Source organism: Candida jiufengensis, assembly GCF_024610255.1.
Source record: "Candida jiufengensis strain CBS 10846 chromosome Unknown scaffold7, whole genome shotgun sequence".
NCBI classification, from domain to species: domain Eukaryota; kingdom Fungi; phylum Ascomycota; class Pichiomycetes; order Serinales; family Debaryomycetaceae; genus Lodderomyces; species Lodderomyces jiufengensis.
Genome location: NW_026261556.1, coordinates 1,056,794 through 1,070,468, shown reverse-complemented (window position 1 = coordinate 1,070,468; position 13,675 = coordinate 1,056,794). Strand labels below are relative to the sequence as shown.

The 13,675-nt window shown below is 26.0% G+C and overlaps 5 protein-coding genes across 5 annotated transcripts; 4 read left to right on the top strand and 1 right to left on the bottom strand. All coding sequences in view use genetic code 12, as the record gives it.

Moving 5' to 3' along the window:
* Nucleotides 1-372: 372 nt before the first annotated feature.
* KGF54_001070 (uncharacterized protein) lies at nucleotides 373-1,974 on the top strand (the record flags this gene model as incomplete). The annotated part of the gene is made up of 1 exon (XM_051761399.1): nucleotides 373-1,974. The coding sequence occupies one exon, from the start codon at nucleotides 373-375 to the stop codon at nucleotides 1,972-1,974; it is 1,602 nt and encodes a 533-aa protein (XP_051622284.1).
* A 203-nt stretch (nucleotides 1,975-2,177) lies between these two features.
* On the bottom strand, nucleotides 2,178-3,077 carry KGF54_001069 (glucose-6-phosphate 1-epimerase; the record flags this gene model as incomplete). Its single annotated transcript, XM_051761397.1, has 1 exon — nucleotides 2,178-3,077. The coding sequence occupies one exon, from the start codon at nucleotides 3,075-3,077 to the stop codon at nucleotides 2,178-2,180; it is 900 nt and encodes a 299-aa protein (XP_051622283.1).
* Nucleotides 3,078-4,756: 1,679 nt separating this feature from the next.
* Nucleotides 4,757-6,157, top strand: AUR1 (inositol phosphorylceramide synthase; the record flags this gene model as incomplete). The annotated part of the gene is made up of 1 exon (XM_051761396.1): nucleotides 4,757-6,157. The coding sequence occupies one exon, from the start codon at nucleotides 4,757-4,759 to the stop codon at nucleotides 6,155-6,157; it is 1,401 nt and encodes a 466-aa protein (XP_051622282.1).
* Nucleotides 6,158-7,854: 1,697 nt separating this feature from the next.
* On the top strand, nucleotides 7,855-10,011 carry KGF54_001067 (uncharacterized protein; the record flags this gene model as incomplete). Its single annotated transcript, XM_051761395.1, has 1 exon — nucleotides 7,855-10,011. One exon carries the CDS (start codon nucleotides 7,855-7,857, stop codon nucleotides 10,009-10,011), a length of 2,157 nt encoding a protein of 718 aa, XP_051622281.1.
* Nucleotides 10,012-11,149: 1,138 nt separating this feature from the next.
* On the top strand, nucleotides 11,150-13,138 carry GPR1 (Gpr1p; the record flags this gene model as incomplete). Its single annotated transcript, XM_051761394.1, has 1 exon — nucleotides 11,150-13,138. The coding sequence occupies one exon, from the start codon at nucleotides 11,150-11,152 to the stop codon at nucleotides 13,136-13,138; it is 1,989 nt and encodes a 662-aa protein (XP_051622280.1).
* Between the last annotated feature and the right edge of the window lie 537 nt (nucleotides 13,139-13,675).

The window sequence follows — 13,675 nt, the reverse complement described above, 5'->3', positions numbered from 1 at the left end:
ACCTCAGACTCTTCATCATGTTGATTTAGGATCGAGACTTATATCATTCACTAATTTATACTCCCATATCTCTTTTTATACATCCGTACAACAAGTAATAAAAATTTGATTTTGCAGTTTCAGCATCCGTACCGCAGAACTAGACGAGAATGTGAAATTTTAGTAAAAGGGGAGATCTAACATTTCAATTGGTAGCCCAAACTATGTAAAAGTATTTACTTTTCAACCAAATTAGGAATAGAAAGACCTCTATTCAAAATGGTATTTTAATTAGTAAATAGTTTACTATTAACAAATTTGAGACAACCTTTATAATTTAGAACTGGGAATTCAAGATTTCAATTAATACATCTAGTTGACTTGTATCAAGTAATGACGGATACTTATCCAAATCATCATGTATCATTAAATACTCCAATAAAAAAAATAAGAAGTTTAAATTTAGGTTCGTCACCAACAAATATTAAAAACCATAATAATTTCGATTTCAATAGTCATCAAAACGAATATCAAAGCCAATTACGTTTAAATCATGAACATAATCAGCAGAATAATTTATATCCTAATATAGTAGATTTCACTTCACCACCACCACCAATATATAAACATCAACAACAAATTCAGCAACACCAACATCTTCCACAACCACAACCACAATTAATGACGAATAGAGGTTATTCCAATAGATTAACAAATAATGTATTATCAGAGTTAAATAATAGAGCAAAGCAAATATCAATATTGTCATCATCACCAAACAAAGAAGATTTTGACTCGGCTACTTCAAGAAGAAATAAAAGATATAGTGGAGTTCATACAACAAAATTTAATAAAATGGAATCCATACAAAGTCATTATTCTGTTCATCAACAACAACAACAGCAAATTCAACAACAACATACACAAAGATTGAAAACTCCATCCCCACAAAAAGACGAAGTTATAGAGTCAGCAAGTAAAAGAAGAAGAACATTAAATGGAATTAATGAAATTGTAGCAATACCTATCTTAACATCAACAAATCCAACAAAAGAAAGAGATGAATCAATTAGAAAAATTTCACCCATACGTAAAATATCACCAAGTAAAAAATCATTTAATTTAAATTCTATATTAACAAGACAAACAACGGAGACTGGATCTCCAAATAAAGAATTACTGGAACAGCAATTATTTGTTAATAATGTACAACAACCTCCAAAAATACCAACTTTAAAGAAAAGAACAAGCTCATTAGAATTAGCAGGAGTAATTACATCTTCAAATGAAAGTAAAAACACAATAAAAAATTCAAATTCTAATATGGATTTAGTTTCTTCTCCAATCAAAAATAGTAATTCAACGACTAATCTTCAAAATTCCCACGTCACACAGCCACAACCACCAAATCATTTTCAACAACAATCTAAAATACCATCAATTTCAAGAAGCAGCTCATCAATGTTAAATAAAAAACCTTCAATTCCTCAATTACAAAAAAAATCACTGATACCCCAATTGCAGAGAAAGACACTGATACCCCAATTACAAAAAAAACCATCAGTACCCCAATTTCATAATAACAATAATTATAGACCTCAGCAACAACAATTAAATAATAATCATGAACATTTACCACACAGTCAAGTACAACATCAACATCAGAAAAATCCAGCTACATTAGCAGCTCAACAAGCAATGATGAAACCACCAACTTCATATACAAAAATTCCAAATCATTCAAATTTTTCAAATACTCCAAATTTAACAAAAATAAGTCCATCAAAATCATTATCATCTTTTAAAAATGTTTTAACAAATTCAAAAAAATATAATTCAAATATTGGAATTACTAATGATTTAAAAAAATCAAATATTATAAAATCAAAATCTATAACTATACCTCAACCTTTTTCATTATATGATAAACCAACTATATCATCATCTCAAAAATCATTAAGTAAATTTGAAAGATTTAAAGAGAGATATGATTAACTTATAGATAATCTTTTGAACTGAAGACAATATTTTTTCAATTCTATTCCAATCAATTATTTAAAAGCTGAAAAACTTTAAAAAGATTATACCCCGTATAGAGAGATTTATGATACGATAATTAATATTACATATGAATCAGAATTTAATGTTTGTATCTATAGTCTAAAAAAAAATTATTAATTTATTATTTACTCTTTAAATTAATAAATATTTGATTGAACTTTAATTTCTCCACCAATTGAAATTTCTTGTTCACCAATCCATTTTTCACCAGGTGGTAATAGAACCATTGAATTAACATGACCAGGTTCAACACATACCATATTATGATAACCTGTTTTTGGTTCAAAATCTCCCATACCTTCAGATTTTTTAATCCATGGATTCCAAACAACAGAATCAGGTAAGTTATTTCTTTTGAGATTATATAATACTTTACCTTTATCAATGACTTGAATTATTTTTGATTCATTTATATTTTTATAGATTCTATCAAATTCCTCATGAAATGATATTGCTGGAGCTTTTTCAATATAAGATTCTCCAATTAATTGATCAAAACAATTTTGATCTATTAAATTTGATACTAATACATCTGTTATATCTTCTACTTTGTAATAAGTGTGAAATAACCAATTAAATTCAAATTCTTGTTTACCTGAATTTTCAACTTCAATTGTTGTATTTAATTTATTATCATCTAAAGAAATTGTTAAAATTAAAGTAAAATCAAAAGGCCATAATTGTCTAGTTTCTTCACTTAAATTTTCAGGTCCTAAACCAAATTGAACAATTATTGGTGATTCATTAGTTTGACCTAAAAATTCCCAAGTATTATTTCTTGCAAATCCATGTTGTGGTAATTTTGAAGTTGGATGATTTGAATCTTTTTGTTTACCAAAAATTGGAAATACTAATGGTATACCACCTCTTACAGGTTTTGAACCATCTAATTTTGCAGCTTTTGATAGCCATAATTTTTCTTCTCCTTTATTTTCCCAACTAATTATTGTTGCTCCATATTTTAAAATAGTTACTTTTGATGATGAATCATTTGGATTTGTTAAAATTACTTTATCATCTAACTCTTCAACTGGCATATTGAATAAATAATAAGTACTTTGATCAGTCAATTGATGTCAATTGAAGTACAACTTGAAAATAATTTAGATTTGATTTTAAGTTAGTTGTTGTTGCAACCACGCTTCCATTCTCAATTTTTTTTGCATAGCAATTGGTAGTGTTTACATATGTCAGAAATTGATATTTGTGAAAACAAATCTTCAACAATTTAAGTATAAAGTCAATTTTTTAATATGTATTATTAATTTGCATTTATAAAATATTGCAAATATATCGTGAAACCTACATAATTTAAGAAGTTTAATTCTATGTATAGATTATACTATTGATTAAAAATTTTAATTTTTTAATAATAATAAGTCATATAGTAAATATTAGATACTCAGCCGTAAAATCAAAGAAATTTTGAGATATACCTTAAGAAAAGAAAAAAAAAAAAATCGCTTAAAATGAAGTCCGTAATTATGATAGATAGATTAAAATAATTTACAATTAAAAATTATAAAGGTCCTAAAAATTGTAAGGCAGTGTTCCTAGAGACCAAAATGAATCAAACTTACAATATCTATCGAATAATTCAATAAATGATTTTTATAAATTTTTATCGGACGTCAAATTTAATTGTCTAGTTCATAATAAAAAATGTATATGGAAAAATCGGATATGTATTTCATTTTTTTTTTAGTTTTTATCAATACATTATAATTCAAATTAGTATAATGTCTTTTAAATTCAAATTCAATCATGTTATCTAACATTGTAAAGCTAAAAATAGTATGAATTAAAAATAGATTAAATTTCTTCATCTGTTCCATTCCTCAAAAATTGTATGTTTTGAGCTTTTATTATAAACAATTAGTAACATATTCAAACTATTGCTCTATATCAATTTATAATTTAGTATTGCGTATTGAGCAATTGTTTAAATAAATAAGTATTTGACATTATTGATTATATACGACATAGGATATTTATAAAGATAATTATGAAACGACATCTAATAGGAGAATAAGTAAAGTATACAATAATATAAAAAAGTCTTTTTTTTTTCTCGAATTTAAAAAGAAATGTCTTTTCTTATTTTCTCCTATTTATTTTTATCAAATATATTGAAATAAGAGACTATTATTACTACTTAATATTTAATATGTTACATTAAATAATTATATTTTATCAATAATAGTTTACTCAATATCAATATAACAATAGATAGATAAAAGATCAATAATATTGGAACTTGTTTTTATTTTATTTAAATTATCAATCAATTAAATTAATTAATTAATAAAGGAAATGCATCATCACAATTTTAAATTATTTCTCCTTTTTCTCTTCTCTTTACTATTAGATAGTTTTGTTTAATTAGTTAGTTAGTTATTATTAACTATTGTTAATTAACATTTTAAAAGAGAGAAAGAGAATTTTTAAATCATTTTTTTTTTTTTTTAATTTTATTTTTAATTTTAATTTCTTTTTATTTTTTTTCATTTTTACATTTTACAAATACCTTTACATTCTAAACTAAAAAATCATTTTATATAATCAAGTACATCCAACCAATCTTTTTAAAACATCTTTTATAATACAATACAACCTACTAATCCATCAACAATATAATCACCAACATTATCAACAACATCGTCATAGTCGTCGTCTTCAACATACATCATATAGATAAATATTCAACATCTTCATCATGTCACGAAATTATAATAATAATAGATCATCAACATCAATTATAAATAAACCATATCAATTATTTTATTATTATTTTCTACTGGAAAAAACTCCAACTTCAAATTTATCTGATTTAAATACTGATACTAATATAAGAACTACTTTACATAAATTAAGACATCATAATTGGTCAAAAGGTGAAATTTTTCATTATACTTTATTAACTTCAATATTATTATTTGTATTTATAATATTTCCTGCTTCAATTTTATATAAATTACCTATAATTATTGCATTTTCATTTTTATTTTTAATACCTGCAACTTCACAATTTTTTTTACCTGCATTACCAATTTTTACTTGGTTAGCTTTTTATTTTACTTGTTCAAAAATTCCTCATAATTGGAAACCTGCTATATCTGTTAAATTTTTACCTGCAATGGAAACTATTTTATATGGTGATAATTTATCAAATGTTTTAGCAAGTATAACTAATCAAATTTTAGATATTTGTGCTTGGTTACCTTATGGTTTATTTCATTTTGGTGCTCCATTTGTTGTTGCTGCTTTAATATTTTTATTTGGTCCTCCAAATTCTTTAAGATCTTATGGTTTTGCATTTGGTTATATGAATTTATTTGGAGTTATTATTCAAATGTTATTTCCTGCTGCTCCTCCTTGGTACAAGAATTTGTATGGTTTGCAACCAGCTAATTATACAATGCACGGTTCACCAGGTGGATTAGGTAGAATAGATGAATTATTGGGGTTTGATATGTATACTACTGGGTTTTCAAATTCTCCAGTTATATTTGGTGCTTTCCCTTCATTACATTCTGGTTGTTGTATAATGGAAGTTTTATTTATGTGTTGGTTATTTCCAAGATTAAAACCTCTTTTTGTATTTTATGCTGGTTGGTTATGGTGGAGTACTATGTATTTAACTCATCATTATTTTATTGATTTAACTGGTGGAGCTGTTTTATCTTTATTAGTATTTGAATTTACAAAATATAAATATTTACCAAAAATTAAAGGATTTTGTCGTTGGTCATATACAGAATTAAATTATTATAATATAAATTTTGATGAAACAGCTAATGATTATAATAACAACAGTACTAATGATGATAATAGATATACTACACTTTATCAACAACCACATTATCAATTACAAGATTCATCAACTTTTAATGATAATAATACTTTTGAAATGGGGAATTTTTCAAGATCTCGTCAACCTTCTAAAAGTTTTGTACCTTTAGTTTCAGAAAATGATGATGAAGATTCTGGAGCAGGATCAGTATTTGATGAAGAAAATTATGTTGGATCTTCCAAAAGTACATCATTAGAAGATTTAGCAACACCAACTAATAACAATACAAATAGTAGTAGCGATAAATCAAGAATTGGGATATAACAATAACAAACTAATAGATAAAGAGTTTTTCTTACAATTGAATGAATTTAATGATTTTTTGGTAACAATTTAATAATAATATTAATAATAATAATAATTTTTTTTTTTCACAAATTTACAAGGATTTTTATAGCTAAAGTTATTAGCTTACTATTTAACGATGCTTAATGTTAATTTACACACACACACTTAATAATTAATTTAATATATAATATAAAGTAATATAAATAATAAGGAATCTCTAATCAGAAGATCATATACAGTTTATCAAGTTTATGAAGTAAATTTATTGCAATCAAATTATTGATATCTATCTTTCATAACTAGCCTAAAATATAAAATACGACGTGCGGCTTTTCGTGAATTCAATGTTTTTCTTTTGCAAATCTGTCTCTTTAAATTACTATCAACATTATATAATAATTTCGCTAGAATACTTATTGTTCACAACATTCTATAATCAAGAAAAGTTAGCAACGATCAAAAGCAATTAATATGAGACCGGATTTTTAAATTCTTTAACAATACAACATCAACCACAAATCAGTTGCCAATGATTGTTACAATTATGCTTTAACAAAAAGTCCACACATTTGTGATCTAATAATGTGACAAGATAATATTTTATTGACTAAAAACGTTACCACTTCAGATCCATTATGATAATCTCATTACATTTCAGATCAGTTATGATAATCTCAATACATACGAATCGCCAATATTTTTAACAATTTGTCAATTTTCCTAAATCAGGTTGTTACCTTTCAAATAATTTGGAAACAATAATAAACACATAAAGGCAATGAAATGCAAGTAACGCGTTTATATAAATCCATTTTAATAATAAATGAATTATAATAATCACAAAAGTTAAAGGATTTAGTCAAAATCTTGCTTGTTTAATGTTTAGATTTGGAATATTATTTAACTCAAAATTGCATTAACTTGCATTTTGGAGTTAATGTGGTAGTGACAGGCAGGTGGTATCAACAAAAATACAAAGGATTTGTTTACCATGGCGGAAGTCTCGAAAAGCATGGCCCTTCACTCAACCGAATGAGTGACTGATGATCCACAACAGTACAGGGATTCATGTTTCAATCATATTTACAATAGTTGAAATAAATTTTGACTTATTCTACTTTAGAAACGTTGGCTTGGCGCTTATGTTCAAATTCAATGTTTAATTTTTACGAAAAGCGCGATATGAAGTTTAATTTATCAATCACTAACTCGCAACACCCAATGATTAGCCGATCTAGTAATGATTCAAGATGAAAAATTTCATCCCAGGAAAGCTGTTTTAAATTGAATATTCACGCTCAAAGATTCAAGTTTCACCAAACAACGTTATCAACAACTTCAAAGTACAAATTTAATATGGAAGACAAGAAATCTGGATTTAATATTGAAAATAAAATATAATATTTTTTTAAATAAATCTTGATTGATTAGTAACTTGTTTATATTTCAAAATAATTATTATAATTTCAAAAATTCTTCACTGTATGGGCCAATATTTTAATAATATTAGGTGATTCCGACAATTTGCAAGTAATTATTATATAAATGAAGAAGAATTCAACAAGTTTTTTATGAAATCAATTTGTTATCTTTTTTTTTTACAAAATCCATTAATCATAACCTTCAATAGTCCAGTCATTCGTTTTAATTAAAATTTATACAATTTAAAGACTATGAAGTTTGGTCAATTAGCAACAAGTTTTTTGGCAACTTTGTCAATAGTTAAAGCATTAGAATACAATTTCAAAGTTGTTGTAACACATAACTTTGATGATCTTTATTTTGAACCAGAGGGTTTTTTAACTTCAATAGATCAAGAAACAAGATTTAAATTCACCGAAAATTATTTATTAGCTTTAAATGAGAATCCATCTTCAGTTATATCAGATATTACTACACAAGAATTTTTACTTGCTCGTTCAATAGATGCAGAAGGTTTATCAAGTTGGAACTTAGTCGATTCAGATATAATATCATTTTCTAAATCATTACATATCTGTAGTTTAGGAGTACAGAGTTTTTTTAGCACAGTTTTATCTGAGAATTGTGAACCATTTGTTGGGGAAATTAGACGTTTCGATTTACAATTAAACGAGGATCCATCTGAATCAGTCATTACAGAAACTGAAACAATTGCTCCAATCACTACAGAAGAACCAATTGAGCCAATCACTACAGAAGTTGTACCAATTGAACCAGTCACTACAGAAGAACCAATTGAACCAGTTACTACAGAAGAACCAATTGAACCAGTCACCACAGAAGTTGAACCAATTGAGCAAATCACTACAGAAGAACCAATTGAACCAGTCACAACAGAAGAACCAGTTGAACCAGTCACTACAGAAGTTGTACCAATTGAACCAATCACTACAGAAGAACCAATTGAGCCAATCACTACAGAAGTTGTACCAATTGAACCAATCACTACTGATGAAGCAACTACAACAACAGATGAACCAGTTGAACCAACAGGCGAGCCAATTGAATTAGTTGATCCTTCACAACCATTTAGTATTATTGCTGCAATAGATGGAGTTTTTAGTCCATTACAATCCAACTATACTCATGTTACAGTTCAAAATTTAATTGATGGAGTTGATGGAGCATTTGTAATTACAGATGGTTTTTTGTTTGTAAATGGACAATATGTTTTTGTTGGTGAAGGTGGACTTTTATTTGTTGTAGATGATGTTGAAGAAGCTACAGCTGGATGGAGTATGATTGATAATGTTATTAATCTTGAAGAAACTCAAGAGTCAGTACAAAAGAAACGTTCAGAATTTGTAAAACGTGCTGAACCAGTTGTATTTGGACTTTGTGAAGCAGAATCTGGTTTTGTTGTTTATATTAATGGAGGTTGTTTTGAAGTTGAAACAAGTGTTGAACAATTAAATGATGAACCAGGTGAAACCACTGCAGCCACCGAGGAACCTACTGCTACTGCTGAAGAAGCAATCATACCTGTTGAATCAACTGCTGAATCTACTGCTGAAGAAACAATCATACCTGTTGAATCAACTGCTGAATCTACTGCTGAAGAAACAATTATACCTGTTGAATCAACTGATGAACCTACTGCTGAAGAAACAATTATACCTGTTGAATCAACTGCTGAACCTACTACTGAAGAGACACCTGTACCCGTTGAATCAACTACTGCAACTGCACCTGTTCAAACTACTGAAGCTCCTTTAACTTCTCAAACAATTTCATATACTACTCAAGTTATTACTATTACAAGTTGTGACGAAGCAAGCGTTTGTACAGAAATTGTTGAAACTTCAACTTATCCAACAACAATTGAAAATAATTTAACAACTATTGCAAAAGAAACTACTATTACTTTAACAGTTTGTGATGAAGAACAAGTATGTACTGAATCAATTAAAGTTCAAAAAACTATCATAACCACTTATTGTCCAATTTCATACACTACTGAAACTATTGTTGTCCCATGTACTACCGATATTACTTTTACAGTTGAAGAATGCACATCAGGGACTGATTGTGATGTTTATACAACTGAAATTCAAACTACAAGTTATACTACTACTACAATTACTTCATATTTAATTGTTACTGAAGAAGGATCAACTCAACAACCACAACCAACTACAATTGCCGGAAATTCAAGTGAAGATCAACCAAATGTAGCTCCTACTAATCCAGTAGAACCAGAAGTAAATCCAGAATCCCCAACTACCGGTCCAGAAGAAAATACTCCATTAGTAGATATTGAACCATTACCAAATATGGGTACTGTTACTAAAGCAAGTTATAAATCTATAATTGCAATTATGGCCATATTATTACCAGTTTTAGTATAGATTAGTTTGTAATTTTTATATTTTTTTGTATCCTTCAATAAACAATTATTTTATGTTTGACTCATTTATCTTTTATCTTTATTAATACGTTTAAGTAAGACAGGGTAAAATAGTGGATGTTGTCGTAAATTTCGCTTGTTCGTTCTGCTCGTAAATGGCTGGTTCGTCTTTTTTATTATCCAAACGAAAGAATTGAGCGTTGTACATTCGTAGATTAAGTTAATAAAAAACTTTTAAATTTTTATAGGAAGTAAATTTATCAAGGAAACATTCAAGAAATGCTAAACAGAATTTAAAATTTTTTGAAAACACATTCATTTCAACGAAAAAAAGCCAAAGTCACTGATTATGCTAACAAATTTTGTTACTGTACAAAAATATCGTCATTATTGACTGTCAATTAATACCAATACTTAACACCAAAATTGATTTTAAGATTAAAGCTCTTACTTGTTATGCTTAATACTTGGTTAATGAAAATATACAAAATAATTGAATTATAATATGCTGGTTTAATAAATATTTTTTTATTAATTAAAAAAATATTAATATTTGAATAATATAATAAAAGTATATTATCACGAAATAAATTAACTTAATTGGTAATATTTTAACCTAAATTGAATTACAAAATATATTAATTAAATAATCAAATTTATATAAACAACTTTCATAAAAGACTTTATTTGCAANGGGCTGATTTTTATCTCTTAAAATTTTAATACATATTGTATTCTCCATTTCAAAATATGTAATTTACTCAATGAATAGATTTTCCTTACTGAAGGTATCTGTAACTACTTTGAATAAGATTATGTCTTATGTTCATCTGACATGTAATAAAATAATTAAGAATATATTGATAGTAAAATTTCATGAAATATAATTACAACTAATTTTGTGTAATAAATAAGATTAAAAATATCACACAAAAATATTTAAAAATATTTTTAATTTTTTTTTTTTTTTTTTATTTTTTTTGTCTGAAACAATCAACGAAAATTTTATGGAATTCTATATTATTATTAATATATATTTTAAATTTTTATTAATTTATCAACAAGATACTACCAAAAATTGTACTTTTAACTTCAAGATAGTCTTATTTTATTAAGATTCTTTTAAACATCTGATTAAGATGTTAATAGATTCATTTAATCAACTACTAGATTGGTCAAAGAATATCATAAATTTTAATTATATTACATTATCATCAATTTTTAATTTTATTTTACAATTTATAATATTTAATAATGATAAAGTAGAATCACTACGACAGGAACAACAACAATCAGAATTAATATCAACATCAACCACAATAATAAATAATTTAATAGCATTTTCTACCACAACCAAAATATTAGAATCCACATCATCTCCAACAACAATAACACCTACATTTATACCGACAACCTCAACATCCACAACAACATCTACAACAATTTTGAATTTTTTTACTTCGTTATTTTCAGATACTATTCCAACAATCATTAAAAGATATGATCATGCAAATCAAATAAAAAAATTCACAGATCATCAAGCATTTGTTCAGAGAGTTGTTGCTACATCATCTTCATGTGCATCAATTGCATCTGTATTAATTGCAATGTTATTTTTTATAAGAATTGATCCTAAAAGATTAGTATTTCGTCATCATTTAATTTTTTTTTTATTATTTTTTGATTTATTAAAAGCAGTTATATTATTAATTTATCCAACAAGGGTATTAACTCATTCAACTTCCTATTATAATAGAAAGTTTTGTCAAGTTGTTGGATTTTTCACAGCTACTTCAATTGAAGGTGCTGATATTGCAATTTTAGCATTTGCTTTACATACTTATTTATTAATTTTTAAACCAAATTTAAATACAAAAATTTTAGGTACAAATAGAGTTGAAGGTGGATTATATAAACTAAGATATTTAGTTTATTCATTATCATTTTTTGTACCGATTATATTAGCAAGTTTAGCATTTATAAATGGAGTTGGTTATGATTCATTAGTATGTTGGTGTTATTTACCAATGAGACCTGTTTGGTATAGACTTGTTTTAAGTTGGGTTCCAAGATATTGTATTGTTGTTTTAATATTTGCAATTTATGGATTAATTTATTTTAAAGTTGTTCAAGAATTTAAACTATTAGGTGGTGCTTTTACTAATATACATCAAAGAAATGCTGGACATTTAAATAATAATCAACCTTCATTTTGGTCATCTTTAAAATTCTTTTTAGGAAATATTAAAGATCATTTATTCCCTAAAATGACTATATCAAGTAAATCAATTAAAGCTATACAACTGAGAAATTCAAGTAGACTACATCAGCAGCAGTCACTGTCGCAACAACTGCAACAACCAAGTAATTTAGAAGGAGGTAACGTAACAAATGACAATTATTTCGTGAATAATCAATATAATTTTAATGATGATTTCAATGATGATGATGACGACACAGGAGATATAACTGAGCTGGATTCAGGAGATGTTGATGATTTAGAAGAATTAGAAATTAAACATTTTGATAATACAGATGATATAAATAATAATTTACATTTTCAAAAAAGACAAAAAATTATACATAAACAAATGAAAAAAATATTTGTTTATCCTTTTGCTTATTGTTTCTTATGGTTATTTCCATTTATATTGCAAGCAACTCAATTTAATTATGAAGTTTATCATAGACCTATATATTGGTTAAATGTATTAGGTGCATTTTTTCAACCATTAAATGGAGTAGTTGATTCTGCTGTATTTTTTTATAGAGAAAGACCATGGAAATATACAACATCAAGAATAAGAGCAAAAGAATTACAAGAAAAAGAAGAATTAGATAATAAATATGAAAATTTGAAATTAGACACCAACGTCAATAATATTAATAATAATAATAATAATAATAATTTATCACCATTTGAACAAAATGCTGCACCAAATAATTATCAAAATCAAAATTACATTAAAAATAACTATACTGATTCAATTGATCAACCACCACCAACAGCAAAAACATCGAACACTTTTATGGGTGACTCAAATGGTAAAAGTAGTAATAATGAAAATGAAGATGAAGAAGAAGACGATGATAATGAATTAGATTTTTCACAATTTTTAAAGTCTTAATAATGACTATTTGTTGATTTTTTTGAATTGTTTATATTATCTATCTAATTAATAAATAGATTTTTAATTATTGTAAAGTAAGTTTTAAGTTAACTCTCAGCTATTGATTCTTATTTCAATATATTTCCATATGATTAAAAATAACAATTAATTTAAATGTTAATGATTCGGATTAATGCTCAAATATGAAATTACCACAAAACCGTAGTTGGGTCCTACTTGGTCATTTAAGATTTAAAGTTATTTAGATTCGTATAATTTTCAATTATATACAGGTATTTTTTATCTATTTATTTATCCCTCAAAATTTAAGGTTTTGTGTTGATATGACAAAAAGATAAAGAAAAAAAGAAAAAGATACAAATCAAGATTTACAAATTATTATTATTATTAATATCATTCTTTTTTTTAAATTTGCTAATCTTTTCCTTGTTAATTTCTTTGCTTTAAAATAGATAATTTATTTCACTGATTCACTTCCGAAGATCAAATATGATCCTTCTTAAGATTATTGTTCTCATTTATAATTTTACATAA